Source organism: Macadamia integrifolia, chromosome 9 (genome assembly GCF_013358625.1).
Source record: "Macadamia integrifolia cultivar HAES 741 chromosome 9, SCU_Mint_v3, whole genome shotgun sequence".
Lineage (NCBI taxonomy): Eukaryota > Viridiplantae > Streptophyta > Magnoliopsida > Proteales > Proteaceae > Macadamia > Macadamia integrifolia.
In genome coordinates this window covers 7,200,820-7,221,039 of record NC_056565.1, presented here as the reverse complement: position 1 = coordinate 7,221,039, position 20,220 = coordinate 7,200,820, and the positions used below count along the sequence as shown (strand labels likewise).

The 20,220-nt window shown below is 40.9% G+C and overlaps 3 protein-coding genes across 6 annotated transcripts; 2 read left to right on the top strand and 1 right to left on the bottom strand.

The window, feature by feature from the left end:
• Positions 1-575: 575 nt before the first annotated feature.
• On the bottom strand, positions 576-8,996 carry LOC122088668 (cell division protein FtsZ homolog 2-1, chloroplastic-like). Of its 3 annotated transcripts, XM_042657983.1 has the most exons (7): positions 8,813-8,996; positions 8,653-8,698; positions 7,305-8,077; positions 5,503-5,802; positions 4,448-4,538; positions 1,957-2,081; positions 576-857 (listed from the first exon to the last, which is right to left on the bottom strand). In XM_042657983.1, exons 3-7 carry the CDS (start codon positions 7,959-7,961, stop codon positions 708-710), a joined length of 1,323 nt encoding a protein of 440 aa, XP_042513917.1. In that variant the 5' UTR covers positions 7,962-8,077; positions 8,653-8,698; positions 8,813-8,996; the 3' UTR covers positions 576-707. The 3 variants fall into 3 exon arrangements, with proteins under 3 accessions (XP_042513917.1, XP_042513916.1, XP_042513919.1); XM_042657982.1 differs by having other exon boundaries at positions 8,653-8,996; XM_042657985.1 differs by lacking the exons at positions 8,653-8,698; positions 8,813-8,996 and adding an exon at positions 8,286-8,643.
• Positions 8,997-10,937: 1,941 nt separating this feature from the next.
• LOC122088208 (L10-interacting MYB domain-containing protein-like) lies at positions 10,938-14,011 on the top strand. 2 transcript variants are annotated; one of them, XM_042657396.1, is made up of 4 exons: positions 10,938-11,044; positions 11,174-11,263; positions 12,862-13,198; positions 13,289-14,011. In XM_042657396.1, the coding sequence occupies exons 3-4, from the start codon at positions 12,869-12,871 to the stop codon at positions 13,532-13,534; spliced, it is 576 nt and encodes a 191-aa protein (XP_042513330.1). In that variant the 5' UTR covers positions 10,938-11,044; positions 11,174-11,263; positions 12,862-12,868; the 3' UTR covers positions 13,535-14,011. The 2 variants fall into 2 exon arrangements, with proteins under 2 accessions (XP_042513330.1, XP_042513329.1); XM_042657395.1 differs by having other exon boundaries at positions 11,171-11,263.
• Positions 13,593-16,503, top strand: LOC122089062 (protein ALP1-like). Its single transcript, XM_042658495.1, has 5 exons — positions 13,593-13,647; positions 14,208-14,722; positions 14,810-15,041; positions 15,128-15,417; positions 16,432-16,503. The coding sequence occupies exons 1-5, from the start codon at positions 13,593-13,595 to the stop codon at positions 16,501-16,503; spliced, it is 1,164 nt and encodes a 387-aa protein (XP_042514429.1).
• The last annotated feature ends 3,717 nt before the right edge of the window (positions 16,504-20,220 follow it).

Here is a 20,220-nt window from a genome sequence, read left to right as displayed (position 1 = left end):
CTGTTTTCTAATATGATTGGAAAAGAAATTCTTATTTATTCCTAGACCCTATTATGCTAACACACTAATCACACCTGCAAGTCTGAAAGTGAAGTTACAGTTGTCTCTATTTTTCCTGACTTAGAGGACTACAAGAAAATGTGCCAGCACATGACTCGCACCTTAAACTCCTGATTGCCATTATACATAAATATAAGCAGCTTTTGTAAAGGTCGGCTATGGGAGAACTGAGAAACAAATGAAATAATTGTCTAACATGATAACCCCAAAAAAGACTTTGTTCATTCTACAGTTTCATGTGTTTCAGAAGTGATCATTATCTAAAAGTGTAACAACATTAGAAAACATGGCAGACCTGAAAATTCAATGGTCTGCACCTGGATATTCCAGGTCAATCAAACTGATATGATTATGGCAACAAATGGAGCATGAGAGTTATTTTTCCAGACCACCTAAAATTATGCATACTGTCCAAAGACCTAAATCAGGTTCAAATGTTGCACTCCCAAATTCCCTCATCAGTATTTGGAGGTTCTAATCAATGCAACTATGCCATGATCTTGATAGTAAATTTGTGGATGGAACTCCCAATCTTTAATACTTATGTAATTCAAATAGCTGTGTCTGTCCGGATCTTATAAACAAAGAGTCAAGGTCAATATGTAACAGATGTATTTTCTTGGTACTGTGATCTATATCACCATTTCTCAGTGGTTTATGCTATCAGTACTAGAAAGATGCAACACCAGAAAATCCCAACTTACTTGACCACTGAGTGACTGATCTATAACTGCTCCAAAAATTAAGTTCGCACTTGGATCCACAAGATCATATATCACCTCTGCAGCAGCATTTACCTGAAGAAATCCAATAAGGGAACTAAGAACTTGGAAAACAAAGTCATTGAAAATGATAAATAAATTAAAATCTGTATGGACGTATAAGTTCTACAAGCTTGAGAGAGATCTAGCAGTGAAATTGTGTGGTTGCCACTATATTAAAAGTTTTGTAAGTGCAGAGTCCATAGCATAGTTGTCACAGCATCTAGGAGACCCAAGACATTGGACAGGCCTGGATGCAAGGCAACAACTATGGTCTATATGATTAATCTTACTTTGTTACTTTGGGTAAGAGATGTGAAGAATGAAACAGTTAAGGTTTTAAACAAAAATATATTCAAGAATCATATTCCATTCTTTTCTCCAGCCATAATTTCCTAGCGGGAATTAATAATTACCAATGAAATAATGAGAACAACAACTAAAGGCCTTGGATAGCCAATGCAAAGGCCAGGTTGAGCCTGGATTTAAATGTGTGAGTTGGGGGTGGGGAGGCGGGGTTTTTTGCTACTATCGATGTGAGAATATGCATTTGACCTCTGGCTTTCTCTTTCCATGAACAAAGCCAACCCTAATTAGAGCCATGTTGCACTTAGGAGACCAGGTTCCACTTACAAGTTGAAAGTCCGACTCCCAAGTTAAGTTGGGTTGGGTTGGGTTGGTTTGGTGCAAAACCAAGCACAGCCTGCCCACTTAGTACACCTTGCAAGCAATGCAAGTTTGACAGATGTAATGTTCGGATTTAAGAAACCAGTTAGTTGAATGAGCCAAGTGCTGCATAAATGAATGAAATTTTCTTTATGAATGAGCTAATAAAATTACAGATGATAAGGAGAAACGGAACAATAAATATGAAATAAATAAATAAAGAAAGAAAGAAACTGTGTCCCGTATTATATCATGAATGAGGTTTAGTAAGCATCAGTGAAAGAGACACCACTAGAAATTACTTCTTCCGTTCTAGTTGAAATCATTCATGATCTCCTACTAGCTGTAATCTAGGCTGTATATACACTTAAGTCCAAAACCAAAAATTTATAAACAAACAAAAGGTCGAAGAATGAATACAAGGAAAAAAAATATATATAGTTCAGATCCTTATGAGTTGTAGGCATACCTCATACAAAGTTAAATCACTTCCGCCTGTGATGTTCCACACAATTCCAGTGGCCCTTTCTATACCAATGTCCAGTAAAGGTGATTGGATGGCATTCAATGCAGCATCTCTAGCCCTGGTCTTGCCTGCAGCAAAACCATAATACAAGTCAATACAAGCATTTACCAAACAAAACTATACAAATGTGCTTGAAGTATGAATTTTTAGCAGTGTCCAAGTGCATGAATTACCAGACAAAGAGGCTAGAATTTTCCCAAATTAATAGTCTAACAATGCATGCATCAAGTACAATTCATCACAAGCCATTGACGAAATGGATGCAGCTGAACATTGTTCTTCAATTTTCTAATTCATGCATGGCAATTTTTTATATATATGAAACATAATTAATAAAATATAATAGACATGAAAGAAGGAAATTGCCAGGTCTGGCATCTCTAACCATTTTTTCGGTTATCTACTTAGATTGTTTTCTTTGGAAAGTTATTTTTTTCTTAAAGGCCGTTACCCAGTGCACAAAGGCTTTCCGCACTTAAGCAGGGTTCTGGAAAGTTACTTTTTTCTTGTTGGTATCTATCTTCTCTTGTAGACAGTTATTTCAATTCCCTGACCAACAATGACATCTCTGATTCGGGTTTATAACTTTCTCTGGAAGATGTATAGTACAGATGGGATAACACTAATACAACACTAGTTCTTTTCTAAACTCCACAGAGCCTCATCCCGACAAGTTAGTGATCGCTACATAAATCATGTCCCACCATTTCAATCTAGTCAGAAGTATAACTGTGCTGCTAGCTTAGTATTCCATACCAATTCAAACCTGGTCATTTTGGGCCTTGCCTCATATCGTCACCCATTGGTGATACCCCTAACTTCTGTCAAATAAAATATATTCAATTCTGATACTATGCTTTCTAATTTACTGGTCACTCATCTTAACATTCTCACTCACTCATTTTATACAAATGTTGTTTCTTCATCAACCCTGTTAAGGAAGTCATGGTCTATCTCTTATCCCACGATATGCCCTGTTTCCTATTGTGGGTCTATCTCATGTTTCCTGTTTAGTTTAGGATTCTATATTTGTTCTGTTTCTGTTTTAAGACGAGTAGTAGAGTTGTATTCTGATCAGGATTCCTTCCCTAGTCTGAGAAGGAGGTCCTGTGTTGACACATTACTTCATCATAAATATTAATTGATTGGGGGCTCTAGAGAGTATCAGCTGTTGATCTCTCAGCAGTCCTCTCTTTCTCATCTCCTCTCTTCTCTCTCTCAATTACTGGTTTACTACTAGGTATTCAACTCCATTAAGCATTTAAATTCTAGTAACCACCTTATAAGTTATACGATTTAGTTTTTACAAAATGCACCAACGACCAATCACACAACACTCCTCAAACTCCTCCCCATCCCATTCCTCCGATCCTATTTTCATACACAATATCCTCTACAATATCTTCCTTCTTATTGATGATAGAGCCAAAATAATGATAATGACAATCTAGGGTATCACAAACTACGAGATAAAGATGGCACGGCTAAACCAATCCAATCGTACGTCAAGGTCACCCAATAGACTTAGTCTCTTATAGAGACCACTTACTATAACTAACATAGCCGTTGCATGTGGATAACACAACATGCATACATGCAGCTTGTAGAAATGCTTCCAATGTGAAGAAATAGCAAGATACTTAACATAATCTTTTAACATATAATGACGGTAAATTTGGTATTGTAGAAATGCTTCCAATGTGTTGTAAAAGTGTCTTCCAAATGCATTTCTACTTCTTTTGTGATTCAGAAATATTTTGTACGCCCTGGTGTCAAACACGCTATTATCTCACAGAAGTGCTCCTCGATAGCAGGAAAAAAAAAGGCATTCTCACCCTGAAAACACTCCAGCGAAGCAAAAGTGTTCACAAACAGGGCATAATATGCTCAGAGCTGGCCCTTGTTGTCAAACCACAGGGTTGAGAGTACACTTGTCTTTCCCCAGTTACTTTGACACTAGTTACAACTTACAACCCCAAATACATATCCTTAATTTCATCAACATATTTACCCAACAAATGCCTTTCTGAATTAAACAAAACCTTTTGATTCATAAGCATATCCATGTTTTTAGATAAATCCAACTTAGAAAAACAGAGCTCTAGCAGCCTGTATAGTCCAAGACTCATTAATCAATTTATGACACAGGAAGTTCAAAATATTGTCCTCACACATATCACATTTAAATTTAAACATTTCAAACCTATTATCAATGCACAATAAATAAATAAATAAAACACAATTACAAAGTTTAGAATTTCTATATCACAACTGTACACTAACATAAGCCATGAATAGAACAAACAGAAATTTTTAGATTCCAGCAAAAGAGAGTAAATTTGGCATCAGGAATCTACCAAAAAAGTAAAAAGTAATTGAGCTTCTAACATGCTTCCAAAAAACCCTCATTCTTAAAGCATATAGTTGGAATTACCAGTTGCTGTTCCGATTCCCATCAAAGAAGAACCTGCATTTGCCATGATAGCTTGCACATCAGCAAAATCAACATTAACCAGACCAGGAACCTGCAATTGTGATAAGCCATCACTAATTAGAAAACAAGTAATATTAACTCCCAGAAGCTGTATACAACTGCAAAAAGGGATCAGAGTAAAGAATCCTATTTCCCCAGATAAAGAGGAAAATCTAAGGACCTGTTTGACACACTGTCCATTATCAACCAAATGCATATCCATACACATGAAACAACAGTTGAATGACATAAATCAACTAGTCATAAAAAGAGAGTAATTTTGGTTTAATTACATCATGTTGGGGTTCCATTCATGACATGCACAATATTAGGGCTGCAAGGATCAGTAGTGTCCTTAGGTCCACCACTAAATGAGCAGGCCTATCCATGATGGACTCTATCATATATTTATATGCAATGAGCTTAAGGAATATGAATGTCCTCAGCACAGACCCCGAGATGCCTGAGATATGAACACCATAAGATCAAGAGCGTTATACCATTAAGATTCAGAAGCCTAAAATGACCTTTTCCATACTAACTAAATTAATTTTTGTGACAACAGTGCACCAACAAGCATAAAACTTATAGCATCAACATTCTGGTCTGATGACAGTACTATGTTGTAAAGGATGTCTTCATCCATTTGGAGCGCATATGATATAACATTTAGAAGGTGGAAAATTTACCTATGCCTGCTGAGAGAGAAAGATTACTGGCATCCAAGTTGAACACCAACTACGTTCTTGAAGACCTCAAATACTTGCACTTTATCTATGAGGGTGTTAGAAAAGAGCTAAGTTACCACAATCGTGGTATTAGAGTTTATAGCGCGGTTATCCCACATTATTCACAGGACCCATTTGAAATGCATAAAGATGACAAAAACATGATTATACAATCTGGGATTAGAGGTAAGCGAAGTCAGGAAATTTTCCGTCTATAAGCTATTTTTGGTTTAACTCCACCAAAAGCAACAAGAAGAAGTTAGGTTCATAACCAATTCATTTCCATACCGTAATTATATCAGAGATACCACGAACTCCTTGCCGTAGTATATCATCAGCCAAGTTAAAAGCTTCAGTTACTGGGGTAGACTGGGAAATGGCAGTCAATAACTTGTCATTTGGAATGACAATCAATGTATCAACATTTTCTCTCAAAGCTGCAATTCCTTCTTGTGCTTGTACCGCTCGCCTTCGCCCCTCAAAAGAGAAAGGTGCTGTAACAATACCAACAGTCAAGATACCCATTGATTTTGCAACTCCTGCAATTACTGGGGCACCACCTGTACCAGTTCCCCCACCCATTCCCGCCTGAAAGGAAAACAATCAGTAAAAGAAACTTAGTGCCTCTGGAACATCATTCGGACTATCGACTGTAACTAAATGACTGAAACTAGTAAGGTTGAACAACATTCTGATAATGCAACTAACCAACATAACTGACACAAAATTAGTAGGATTGGAAACCAAAATTTCAAATCTGATCAATAATCAGGCCAAATTTGGTCCCTCACATTTAACCTATATCAGGAATGGATCCAATATGGGTCTGCTAGTCTGGGTGTGCAATAAAAATACAGTGTAAAAGTGAACAATTATCTTGGTTAAAAGATTTGGCATTTGTCACTCTGACATCATCCTACTGACGGCCAGATAAACTACCATTCTAGTGATGTGGTGATAGGTATAGTTATACCCAAGAAAAAATTATGATAGAGCTGTTGTGCGTACGTATGAACATACCCTCCACAACCTTAATTTAGAAAGCACCATATATCACAAACCAATAATTGAATCATTAAAATACCAAAGAGAGCTAGAAAATGAAGCTCCATAGGCTACACACATGATCCAACTAAGAAATTGACATAGAGATTATGGACTCAGGCCATCATCCTCAGTGAATCTAACTCTCATATAAACTGCCCAACTATCTTTTTGGGTTATTCAGAATGACAAGCATAAAAATAACCAGCCAACGAGTGATCAACACGACAAGACAACTGTGGCAGCTGACCCAGAATGAAACCTAAGAGACCCATGTGGAAACAAATATCCTTGGATCTTGGCCAAGGAAAATCCCACCTTCTTGATAGACTCATAATCGGACTCAAGTGAGGAAACTGAGGCAGCCTCTCAAAACGAGAAAGATTCTCCACGTCTAAAGATGGAAACCAGTTAGTGCCCAATCTCTCAATCGACCTCAACCTTCCAAACAGGGAAACCGTCTCCTAGCAGGACTCTAATTCATCCCATTCTATAAAGGAGTAGAGCACAAGGTAAGGGGCAGTCTCACAGTTACGATCACGATTACTTTCTCCCTACCTCATTACTTTTGTTGCACGAATTACTAACTTGGGCGTCAGAGAGTTACCCCCAGTGTCCTCTCTGCATCTCTCTTACCTCTTACTTAGCTGTGCAGGACTTAAACAATTTTCCAGCAGCAACAGAGAGAGAGAGAAGGAAAAAAAAAAAAGGACTCCCTAACCCCCCAGAACATTAGTCTCTTGTTGCTTAACTTCCTAAGTTTTCAGCACCAGATTGGAAGGTTAAGATCCTCTATCTACTACCAACATGGCCATGTTCACCATTCAACAGATCCCAAGTTCCCCCCCCCCCACCCCCCACCCCCCAAAAAAAAATTGACGGTGATAAGTTAACCATGCATACAGGAAAGACGTTTGAGGGTGAATTCCTAAGGATCAAAGACAGCTCAGGTCCATCAGATATATCTTCAAGAGCAATTTCCAGCATGGTACTCGAAATAGTTCAATGTCAGTAACTGCAGTGAAATAAATGCATGTGAAACCTACCGTTACAAAAACCATGTCTGCACCATAGACTGCCTCCTCTATTGCTTCTTTGCTTTCCTTGGCAGCATTCATGCCAACATCTGGATTTCCACCAGCACCAAGTCCCCTTGTCAGCTCTTGACCTATTTGCAAGCGCTTCTCAGGAAACACAGGCGACATCCTCATGGCTTGAACATCAGTATTAACTATCCAGAAATCCACACCTTTCATGGAACTCTCAATCATTCTATTAACAGCATTTGAGCCACCACCCCCAACACCGATGACTTTGATTTTAGCTTCATTATAATTATCCTGGCTGGGCAAGTCTTTTAAGCTCTCAGTTACAATGCTACTTGAGTTTTCCTTTCTTGAAATAGTAACCGTATCATTTCCCTCACCTCCTCTCAGCATTGATATCTCAGGTTGTAGATTTAAAAAAGAGTCTTTACTATGATATGGGCTGACATTGTTGGAACTGGCTATACATCTAATATGAGTGAAACCAGAGCTGATCTTATGGCTGGCACCCAAAAGTACATTCTTTTCATCAAACAGCTTCGGGGAGGAAACCTTAACAATACGGCTCTCTGTAAAAATTCTTCCTCCCACCACAGCTGACACTCCCAATGAGTTTCGAGTATCAGAAGGTGTGAAAAACGATAAATGAGCCGACATCTTGATTAGCAGAAGCTGAAACTTCGAGATTGAAGCAAACAAATTAGTTTGTCAAGAACTCAGAAACCCATAAGCTTCAATGTCTCTAATCCCATCAGAAATCTATATTCTGGCGCCTGTTGATCATAAACAACAAAGGAAATGGATAAAAGAAATCAGAGAAAACCCAATAAAATTTTGAAATAAAAATTGGTGAAGTGTTATTGGGAAAAAGTGAATGAGAATGACACTCAAAATAAGACGAAATAGGAAATTGATAATACTACATATAGGAGGGGGAGGGTGGTCCACAAAAACCAAGTATCATTGAAGTAAGTTCCATACCCGGATGCTTCATAAAGGCAGCCAACATGAAAATTTAATCTCATACGTGATAGACAAGCACTATTACAAAACATCTATTCAAGAAGCTAGACACGAGGAGGAAGAAGTAAGCCACAAAACAAATGGAACAAGAATCCCATAAATGCAGCTAGAACAAATATAAAAGAAAATGCAAAACCAATTCCACAACAATGAATCAACAGTAAAGAGTCAAATGGAGAATATAGAATCCAAGTAAACCCTAAACCCATGAGTAAATGCATCAGAAGACCCAATTCTCGACAAGAAAACTGGCTACATTTGCAAGTTGCAGAATCTTAGTAAACAGTAGTAGCATATCAAAACAAGACTGCAGAATGAGCCTAACCCGTTGAGAAGTACATCCCGAAGTAGCTCTAGCTCAATTTTCTTTTCTGGTGCTCAGAGAGAGAGAGAGAGAGAGTGAGTGATTGATAACCGCCCAAAGTGTTAGGGGCAGGTGGGCTCCAAAGACAGAAGGGAACAGCGACAAAAACGAAGTCCCTTACCATTTATAAGCGTGATTTCAAGTGGTTGGCTCTCCAATCTCCATTTAAGGCCTTTTTGGTCCTTTCTACATCTACACATGAAACTCAAGCCGGCATAAAGGTCGATTGGATAGTTGTGTTTTTGCCTTCCTCTTCTCCATCTAGGGAGGTTGAAATGCAGTTATTCCTTCTGTTTTAACTTCTATGCTTGACTTAGTCTCTCATTTCCAAGACCAAGTAGTCTATTCCAAACTAAGGATTAGACCTAGAATGCTTTATTCTAATCTCTAATCAAGCTTCAACTTAACATGGGTTAACATAAGGGTGTCAACCGGTTAGGTCGGCCCAGTTTTGGTCCAAGTTGAATCGGTTTTGATGTGGGATGGTGACACCGAAACCAAATCAATAAGGAAATTTTTGTTTCGATTTTGATGTGGTTAGTTTTTGGTTTGACTTCTGTTTCTTCTATCAGTTTGTAATGAAGTTGGTTCGGTTTTTTGTCCAGTTAAGGTTTGATTTTCATACAAGATTTGGTTTTTTAATGAATTTCAGACTGCTTTCATTTTCTCACTGGTTTGATTTCTATTTCGGTCTAGGTTTTGAATTGATTCTGATATGGTTTTGGGTCTGATGCGGCAAAAATTGACCAGATGATCTTCCCTATAGTTCCTGGTGTTTTGGCCGACCTGCATAGAAGAGATGACAGGGGAGAGCCGGGCTGACCCGACGAGGGACACTCTGATGCCTAAGTCAGATCTTTCCACAGCAGATGCTCAAGAGAGCTTTTCCAGTAAAAGAAGTGATTGATCCATCCTATAATGGAGGCTTACCTTGGTATTTATAGGCTGCTGATGGAGAGAGAAGGAGGGGCGTTTTGGAGAGTACAGTTTAGGCGTAGAGTCCTTGAGGGGAGTTGCACTGTGATTCTAGGAATATTCCAAGTTCTAGGGTATATTCTGGGAATATTCTCCATTGATCTCAGAGGTGCAAGTCGTGAGAGGGGTGGACACCTCTGATGACGTGTAGTGGATAGAGTCTTGCCCCTATGATCAGGGATCACGTCCCTTGAATGTAGGAGTGGATGTATGCATGTTTTCTGGGTGCATTACTTAACTGTGCCGAGCTGAGGTGACAGGTTGGTCAAGCCGAGGTGACTGATAGGACAGCCTGATGGAGGGCCGAGGTGGTAGCACGGTCTGATGGAGGGCCGAGGTGGCAGCACGGCCTGATGAGATGTCAAGGTGGCAGCACAGCCTGATGAGATGCCAAGGTGGCAATACAGCCTAATGGAGGGCTGAAATGGAAGCACGGCCTGATGGAGGGCGAGGTGGCAGCACGGTCTGATGGAGGGCCGAGGTGGTAGCACGGTCTGATGGAGGGTCGAGGTGACAACATGGACTGATGGAGGGCCAAGGTGGTAGCACGGCCTGATGGAGGGCTGAGGTGGCTGCACGGACTGATAGAGGGCCAAGGTGGTAGCATGGCCTGATGGAGGGCTGAGGTAAGGTTTGCATACAAGTTTCAGTCATGCTGAGGAAGGGGATATTTTGCCTCATCACCAGCCCCCCGCTCTAGCAGTTCGAATCGATCTTCTAGAGCATTTAATTTGATGCGAAACGCGCTACTTCACTTTCTCAGCCTAGGCTGCTCAACGGTTCGAGGACGTGGTTGTCGCTTGTTCAAAGGCGAAGGAGGCAAAGCGCCTTCATGGGGAGCTGCACAAGATCACAGGCCAATTGGAGGTTGAGAAGAAAATGGCCCGATCTGAGGAGGTCGGTGCTAATGATGTCGGATTGATAACTGGAGAGCTGGAATAGGAGGTTGCTAAGGCTCTGTACTGTAACCTTCTAAAAATTCAATTCTGTCACTTTTTCATTTTTTTGGAATAGAAATGGGGTAAAAGCTGTATAGTAAGTCTGATTCAATTTCTTGTTTTTTTGAAATGAACCATCACTTTTTAGCTTTTAGAATCCATTTTTTGAAGCATGAAAAGCAAGCTTCTCACGCTCAGAATCAATTATGAGCAAAAGGCGCAGAATGAAGGTTCCCACTTAAGTATGAAAGGGTAAAACCGGAATTTCCTGTCAAAACATAAGAAAGTGGTTGACATTATGTGGAAACCCTATTTCTTCTTTCTTGGAAATCCTGAAGAGAGAAGCAGAGCCTAACCAAAGCGGGAAGTGGATGCTCCAGCCATCGACGAGAATCCAGAGAGAGAAGCTTCTTCGCCTGCCGTCGACGAGACCCTGTATTGTGAGATCTCTCTCTCTTTCTCTTTCTCTTTCTCTTTCTCATTCTCTTTCTCTCACTCTCATTCTCTTTCTTTCTTGATCTCTTCTCCCTTTGCCCCCCTGAATTTGTTCTTGTTCTATGGTTTAGCAGGTCGAGGGTTTTGGACTCCTCTGTGCACGAAGATGCACAAGATCTACGAGGTTTCTTGTCACTTTACTAGGGTTTGAACTTTGCTCAGAGGTACACCCCCTTCCCTTCTCTAATCTCAGTTCATCATTTTCTTGTGAGGCTCAGAGTTATTGGGTTGTTGCCGAATCTAAAGGCTGGTTTGGTGTGTTTAATCATCTCAAAATTTACTGGTTTTTTTTATTCTGTTTCGTCTTATGCTTGGCATCTGATTAGATCCAAAGCTCCCTCGGTGCTCCACCCTTCTCACCAACATTCCGACCCCATACATGTATTGGATTAAACCCACTCCCCATGTTGTAAGCCACAATGAAAATTAGTTGAGGCCTTTGGACTCTAGCAGCCTCTGCCGGTAGCTCTACCCCTAGTTGTTGAGCTTCTAACGGCCCTACTACTTTGAGTAGTTGGGCCATTGGTCTCAGTATTGAGAACAGAAATTAGGGAGTCTTGATTTGGGTTGTTAAAACAACTATATCCCTTGTTGCTGGGTGCCTCTCTTCTAGTGTTTTTTTTTTTTCCAGTGAGAAGAATCTTTGTTAAGAATCTCTTTGATTTTGATGAAAGTTGGGTAATGTTGGTTGAATTATCTTAATTTGGCCCTGCTCCAAAATACAAATTGCTTTAGTGATTTTGCAGAAATGGATTATAGATTTATAGGCATATAAAATTACAGTGACTTCAGTGAAAGTTTCTACAACTGATATCTAAAGCACTGAAATATTTCAATTTAATGATGTCTAAAATCAAGATTAAAATTTGAATTTGATTCCTTGTTGATAAGGGGGAGTGCCACCCCTCCCTCATAATATATATATAAAAGGAAAAAAAAACCTCAGACTGAGAAGTTATAACAACTATTTGGAAAAGCTCCACCAATTACACATTGACGTATTATCTTCTTTAGATTCTTTACACTAAACCCTTGCCCTCCCTTGAAAAAAAAGAAGAAAGAAACTTAAATCCTAGTCTCTGGAAGAAACCCTGTGGCTGTTTCTGAATGATTCTCAAATATCCACACATTACTTTCAATTTTTCACTGAAAACCCAAGCCAACTAGGTCGAGGGATTATCTTGATTCATGTCTATTGATGCCTATAGCCTGGGAATAATTAAAAAAATATAAATGAATGTGTCCGGCATGTTCCGTCAAATGTTTCAACTTACTACTGGAGAGCCCCATACGCCTCATGTCCCTACTACTAAAATTTCTGACTAGCTTTAACTACATTCAGAAATTCCCAATTTGAATTAGGATCCTAACCTTAACCCAGTAGCCCTTAAAATTACCTCTCATTAGGTCTTAGGTTAGTTAGGATAACTTCAAACTTGGAAAACAGATAGAACTGCTTCCCGGATTAGTCAAAGGTCTGTTATCTCTCCTATTGATTAATAATTCTATCATAAGCCTTGCCCATGCTCATAATCATCTCTGTGAAGTTTGTAAACTCCTTCATAGTCCCATTTATGAATGCCACTGGTTCATTTTAGTATAGCGTAGTATGTAATCAAAACTTCATTTGAAGGCCTTTGAAAGCCCTGTGTGAGTAAGGTCATAGGGGTTTCATAGATGAAGGGTTAGGGTGCCTTGGTGAAAATCAATGTTTTCAATTTGGATTTTAAATTCATGTTCTTTTTTTTTTTTGGTAAAATAGTGAGATAATGTCAACTTCAACACAAGCAGTTAATGAGACTGCAAAATGGAGCCAAGCAAATGTAGACACCCTTATTGTTCTGATGGTAGAGGAAGTTAAGAAAGGAAATAGGACTACTTCGACTTTTAATAAAGCTGGTTGGAATAACATTGCCAATAACTTCAAAGAAAAAACTGGGGTCAACTATACCATTGCACAGTTGAAGAACAAAGTGAACAAATTGAGGCAGGATTATAGTCAGTTTAAGAAACTATTGGAGACAACTGGTTTTGGTTGGGATACTACTTCCAGAACTTGTACTGTTGATGATGAATCCATTTGGGAATCACATATTAAGGTACGCTCAATTTGCATTTAATTTGAGTATTTTAAAATGCCAGGATATATCAATTCAAGTAGTTGATTATGAGTATTTTTTCTTTATCAGGATAACCCTACTGGGGCACGATTTAAGAAGCATGGACTACCACAATGGCTAGAACTATGTATGGTATTTGGTGATACATATGCAGACGGCGAAGGAAGTGGAACTCAAACAACCGTGTTGGAAACTCTGGGGGCCGATGATGCTAGGAATATAATTGAGTCTTGTGATGAGTCAAGTTCCGCTGATGAAGTTACTCCATTAGGTGACACTCAAACTGAAAATAGTGGAAAAAAGGCCAGCTACTAAGCATAGGCATGATAGGACTCCAAATGCGAAAAGGAGGAGCAAGTCTAATGATTGGTCAATGGCATGCAAGGCAATTCAAGATGTGAGTAAATCAAGGGTAGAACGAGATGCGGGTATGTCCACTGCTTCAACCCAAAATGCGGAACAGATGTACGGGATTACTAGGGCCATGGAGGTGCTTGAGTCAGGATATGAGTTAGATGAAGCACTATACGAGAAAGTACTTCGGAAGTTAATGGCTGACCCGCAATGGAGAGAGGCATCAATTTCCTGCCCTCCTCATTGAAAGTCAATACTCCTTCGTACCCTTCAGTAGTTTGCTTCTTGAAAATTTCTTTTAATTAGATAGATTGATAACTCTACTTGGATTGTGCCTTGACACTACTTTTAACTTTGATGGTTTGCTATGTTTTCCTTCACTTTTTAAGATGTTTTGGATGACTGTATTTTGACTTATTTTTATAACTATAGTATTTGATGTCCTAAATATTTGTTCATTGTACCTTGACACAACTTTTAACTTTGATGGTTTGCTATGTTTTCTTTCATTTTTTTAAGATGTCTTGGATGATTGTGCCTTGACTTATTTTTCTAACAGAAGTATTTGATGTCTTGGATATTTGTTCAAAATTATGGTTTGATGTGTTTGTATATTTCTAATTTTATATTATAGGAATGGATCAAAGAATGATCGCATCTAGGGAACACATTGAACAAATGGAAATGGATGGCACTGATACAGAAATCATAATGTGTATGATGTTGTTGATGAAAGCACGTGATTCATTATACACTAGAGAGCCCATACGAGATAGTAAATTGACAGGACCAGAGCGAGTGAGTGAGGTCCTAAACGGCCATCTAGACAGATGCTATGAACAGTATAAAATGGAACGCCATGTCTTCCTCAACCGTGATGCATTAATGCGACAACATGGTTGGTTGGAAGATAGTCGATATTTAAGAATGGATGAGCAATTGGCAATGTTTATATCTATCGTTGGTCACAATGATAGGTATAGAGACATAGCAGAACACTTTCAGCGTTCTCTTAACACTACAGGTGAACACTTTAAGAAAGTGTTACGTGCTTTCATACTACTGGGACAAGAGAATATCAAACCTCCAAACTTCAGTTGTTGCCCTAAAAAGATTCTTGAAAAACCAAAGCTCTATCCTTTCTTCAAGGTATGTTGCTTATAATTAAAACAATGATTATGTTGTTTTGTGGTTATACGTGATTTAATTTGATGAATATCCATGTATTGGTACTAGGACTGCATTGGTGCAATTGATGGCACTCATGTTAGTGCTTCTGTACCTCTACCCAAACAAATACCGTACAGAGGAAGGAAAGGAGATACAATGTGGAATGTTATGTGTGCATGTGACTTTGACATGAAATTCACTTTTTTGTACGCTGGTTGGGAGGGTTCTGCAAATGATTGTCAAGTATTCAATGAGGCATTGAATAACCCTAAATTTGAATTTTCTCATCCTCCACCTGGTACATTCTAAATCTTAACCTCACCAGTTGATTATGCTCTAGTTTACATATTGTGTTGATTCATTACTTTTCACTTTACATGCTAGGTAAATATTACGTGGTTGATTCTTGTTATCCATCTACTACTGGGTTCTTGACGCTGTTCAAAGGACAAAGATACCATCTAAATGGTTATAGGAATAGACGTCCAAGGACAGCAGTAGAGCTATTTAATAATAGACACTCTTCTATTAGGAATGTCATAGAGCGCAGTTTTGGTTCTTTGAAGAAACGTTTCCCAATTCTCAGCAAAATGCCATATTTTCCACTGAACACCCAAACATGCATTGTCATTGCTTGTTCTGCACTTCACAACTTCATTCAGGAGGAAGAAATTGTAGACAAGAATTTTAAGGAGTTTGGTGAAAATTGGTGGAATCAGGAGCCTGAAGAAATTCAAGATTATGTACCACCGGCTCACATTAGTATAAGTTTAGCAGAAAGAAGAAGACAGATGGATGATCTTAGGAAAAAGATTGCAAATTAGTTAGCTGTTAAAGCCAGAATGACTCAAATTACATGATTACATTTTGATGATTGGATTTAAACTTTAAATTAGTTTGACATGTTTTGCAATTAAGAATTAAGTTGGAAGACCTAATTTATGCCCTTAAGTTCATAAGTAGATACTTTAAGAATTATGTCAATACTTGAATTTATTCTTGTTCATACTTTTATGTTATTATGATAGATCATATTTTTGTTGAAACATTTTATATTTCATATGGTAAGGAAACAAGGCCAAATATTTTATATTTGACGTGAACACCATGTTGTTGATATGGAGCTATTCTTATTTGTCTCATTCGACTTAAGCTATTTGGATAACAATGGTTTTCATAACTTAGAATTTATTAAAAAACCATTGACTATCCTTAGATTTTATTTAAAAATCACAACTTTGAAACCCATGGTGAAGATGGCACTTTATGTAAATATTGGTTTCTAACAGAAACAATTCTGTTAAGTATGAACCATACATGTTTCTGTTTCTTTTAGGTTACAAAATCAATTTTTTTTTTGCGATTACCATACAACATTTAGGATGCAGAATCACTCGAAAAAAATAGAAATGCAAAAAAGTGTGTTAGACCCAAAATCATGTTAAAAAAAGAGAATTGTTACAGTACAGAGCCTAAGCAGCTCAATGCCAACAACAACTTGATGAAGGAGAATGATGCTCTCTAAGATGAGTTGTCCAAGACTCAGGGCGCTTGCAAGGAGGAGGAGCTTGCAGCTAGGGTTGGCGAGCTGGAAAGACAACACTGGGCCGAGCTGGAGGCCAACGAGGTGGCTGAACCCTTAGGCCTATCAGAAGTGATTGGTTGACGTTAACATTGCTTCATTTCAGGTCGTCCCGGACGATGCCATCCGGTTCATCCTGAGTAAGATGTCAGGCTACAATCTGACAGACTATGAGTAGCGCGTTCCTGCCCCATCTACTTTGGTGCAACTCGATGGCTCGATCGACGTTAGTGAAGAGGTGACCCGACTCGAAGGATAGCCAAGTGAAGAGCTAGGTCCATGGATTATATATATATATATTTATGTAGGTGTCTCCTTCGGGAGTGATGTACTTTGAGGGCTTTTTCCCCTTTTTTGATTAATGAAAAATTTATTTTGATGTTATCTCTTAGCGTTCTTGTGCTTTTTTCTTTATTTTCTTGTACTTTGAGCCGGCTCGAAATGAGTAACTGTTGAATGTATAAGGACTAGTACAGCTGTCTGTGTGGCTCTGTTCCCTATCTGAGCTCTGAATTGATCTTCCATGTCTAGCTTATGAGCTCTTGAGGTGCCAAGCCTGGGACTAGCCATAGGGGTGCCGAGCTGGGGCTCAACCGAGCTGGGGCTTAATCTTTTGATGTGCCTTGCGTTAAGGTCCTTTGTGGTGCCGAGTCATGGCTGGGGCTTGCATGCTTTATTATGAGAGGTCTTGAGGTGCTGAGCCATGCTCGGGCTTACATGTCTTAATGCATAAGGTCTTGAAGTGCCAAGCCGGGGCTTGGCCTTACATGACTTAATACATAAGGTCTTGAAGTGTTGAGCCGTGCTCTGGCTTGCGTGCCTTAATGCGTAAGGGCTTGAGGTGCTGAGCCGTGCTCGGGCTTGCGTGCCTTAGTGCATAAGGGCTTGAGGTGTCGAGCCGTGCTTGGTCTGCATGCCTTATTGCATGCCGAGCTGGGCTCGGGCTTACATGCCTTAATGCGTAAAGGCTTAAGGTGCCAAGCCGGGGCTCGAGCTTGCATACCTTAGTGCGTAAGGGCTTGAGGTGCCGAGCCGAAGCTCAGGCTTGCATGCCTTAGTGCATAAGGGCTTCAAGTGCCGAACTGGGGCTCGGGCTTACATGTCTTAGTGTGTAAGGGCTTAAGGTGCCTAGCTGGGGCTTGGGCTTGCATGCCTTAGTGCATAAGGGCTTGAGGTGCCGAGCTGGGCATGGGCTTACATGCCTTAGTGCGTAAGGCTTTGAGGTGCCGAGCCGGGGCTCAGGCTTACATGCCTTGATGTGTAAGGGCTTAAGGTGCCGAGTTGGGGCTCGGGTTTGAATGCCTTAATGCGTAAGGGCTTGCGTGCCTTAGTGCATAAGGGCTTAAAGTGCCGAGCCGAGGCTCGGGCTTGAATCCTTATGCGTAAGGGCTTCAAGTGCTGAGCTGGGGCTCGAGCTTGCATGCCTTCATGCGAAAGGGCTTGAGGTGCCGAACCGTGCTCGGGCTTACGTGCCTTAGTGCGTAAGGGCTTGAGGTGTCGAGCCGTGCTCGGTCTGCATGCCTTAGTTCATACCGAGCTAGGCTCGGGCTTGCATGCCTTAGTGCGTAAGGGCTTGAGGTGCTGAGCCAGGGCTCGGGCTTGCATGCCTTAGTGCGTAAGGGCTTAAGGTGCTGAGTTGTCTCAGGCTTACATTCCTTAGTGCGTGGGGGCTTAAGGTGTCGAGCTAAGGCTCAGGCTTGCATGCCTTAATACGTAAGGGCTTGATGTGCCGAGTCGGGGCTCGAGCTTGCGTGCTTTAGTGCATAAGGGCTTGAGGTGCCGAACTGGGTCTTGGGCTTGCATGCCTTCGTGCGTAAGGGATTAAGGTGCTGAGCGAGGGCTCTGGCTTGCATACCTTAGTGCGTAAGGGCTTGAGGTTCCGAGCTAGGCTTGGGCTTGCTTGCCTTAGTGCGTAAGGGCTTGATGTGCCGAGTCGGGGCTCTGGCTTGAATGCCTTAATGCGTAAGGGCTTGATGTGCCGAGCTGGAGCTCGGGCTTGTGTGCCTTAATGCGTAAGGGCTTGAGGTGCGGAGCCCAGGCTCGGGCGTGCATGCCTTAGTGTGTAAGGCCTTGAGTTACCAAACTAGGGTCTGGTCTTGATAGTGCCGAGCTTGAGAACGATCTTAGATATTATCGAGCTTGTACCTCGGTCTTAGATGATGCTGAACTGTAGCTCGGTCTTAAATGCTACCGAGATGTAGCCTGTATTTATGCCTTAGTTGTTAAGGTCTTTATTTCCTTAGAAGAGCCAGATATTTGGGAGAAGTTTTATAGTATATTGATGTGTGGTATGCACTTGGGACAAATACATTGCTTTAAAATAGAATCTAATCCGCTTCGTGGATAAAATTGAATAACTGAGATATGGAAGCTAAGGTGCTGAAAATATACAATCTATAAGACTAAACAGGTTGTTCCGTGATGCATATGAACTGAGTGTGTTCTTTGGCTTTTTCGACTGATTTCGCCCAGGGTCCGCCCATGATTGTTAGAATGGCTGGACCTATTGGCTGGTTATCATAGCGTCAACTCGGTCAGTGACTGGTTCCTTCGGTGGCTCAGTCCTATCTCGGCTCGGCCTTGCATCATTTCTCCTCGGCTCGAGTCAGTTCCCTCCATATTTCTGCTTCAAATACTTGTTAAGGTATCTAGCCTAGATGAGCTCATCAATTTCCCTTTTTAGAGAATTGCAGTCTTTAGTGTCATGCCCATAGTCTCAGTGGTATCGGCAGTAACGGTTGGGGTTCCTCTTCTCTAGTTTAGCCGTCATTGGCTTGGGCCAGCGAAAATACTTCTGATCCTGGATCTCTAAGAGCAAGTTTGTTCAGGAACGATCAAGTTCATAATGCTCGGGTTCATCAGTGTCAAGCGGCCGATCTGTTCCATTCTTCTTTGGCTCTCGGGAATCATCCTTAGGCCTCAAAGTCCTTTTCTTCTCCTTCTCTAATTGATCGTCCCTGTCAGCTATCCCTCTGGCAGCCAGGACTTCCTCCATGTTGGCATATTGATTGCATCGTCTTAACAGCTCGGGCATTGTTTCTGGCAAGTCAAGGGCCAGAGACTGGACCAAATTAGGGTGCATTACCCCGTTGCACAACGTGCTATATGCCACTCCTTCCAGTAGGTTTTTTACCTCCAGTGTTGCCTTGGTGAATCGAGCAAGGAACCCCCTTATATTCTCTCTCGCTCCCTGCCTCATGTTCATCACATTTTGTGTAGTTTGCTTCTGCTTCATACTTGCTTGGAAACATGTGAGGAACGCTTTTGTCAGCTCTTCATAGCTGCGGATGGACCGGGGCCACAAGTTCGACATCTATACCAGTGCTGCTCCTTTTAATGAGGTTGCGAAGGCTCGACAGAGAACGGCGTCTGACCTACCATGAACTATCATGGCCGAGCTATAATACAGTAGATGATCATAGGGATCTGAGGTGCCGTCATATCCATTGAAGACGGGTATCACAAAATTTGAGGGCAGCACGACGTCTATCAGTTCGTAGGATAGTGCATTATGGGCCGGAGTTACAGTTATGTTGATCGGGTGCCTTTGCCTCTGCATTCTTTCTACTCGCTCAATGAGACACTGGATGAGACTCTCCAGGTCGTCCCTTCTCACCTCAGCTCGGTGATTTAGGGATCATCGTGCCCTTTCACCTCTTCTGGGGCTTCTTCCTCGGCCTTGGTGACCACCAGGCCGATCCTAACCTTGCCCTGGTGCGCCTCTGGTCGGCCTGGTGGGCGAGTCCTGACCCCCATGGGGTTGATCTCGTCGAGCTATCCTCTGAGAATTTTCTCGTCTCTCTTTGTGCGGACGAACGCCTCTAGTGAGTCTTTGAGGCAACTGCTGGCGTTTTCCTACCCGGGGTGGGGATCTATGGACATTATGTCTCTGGGC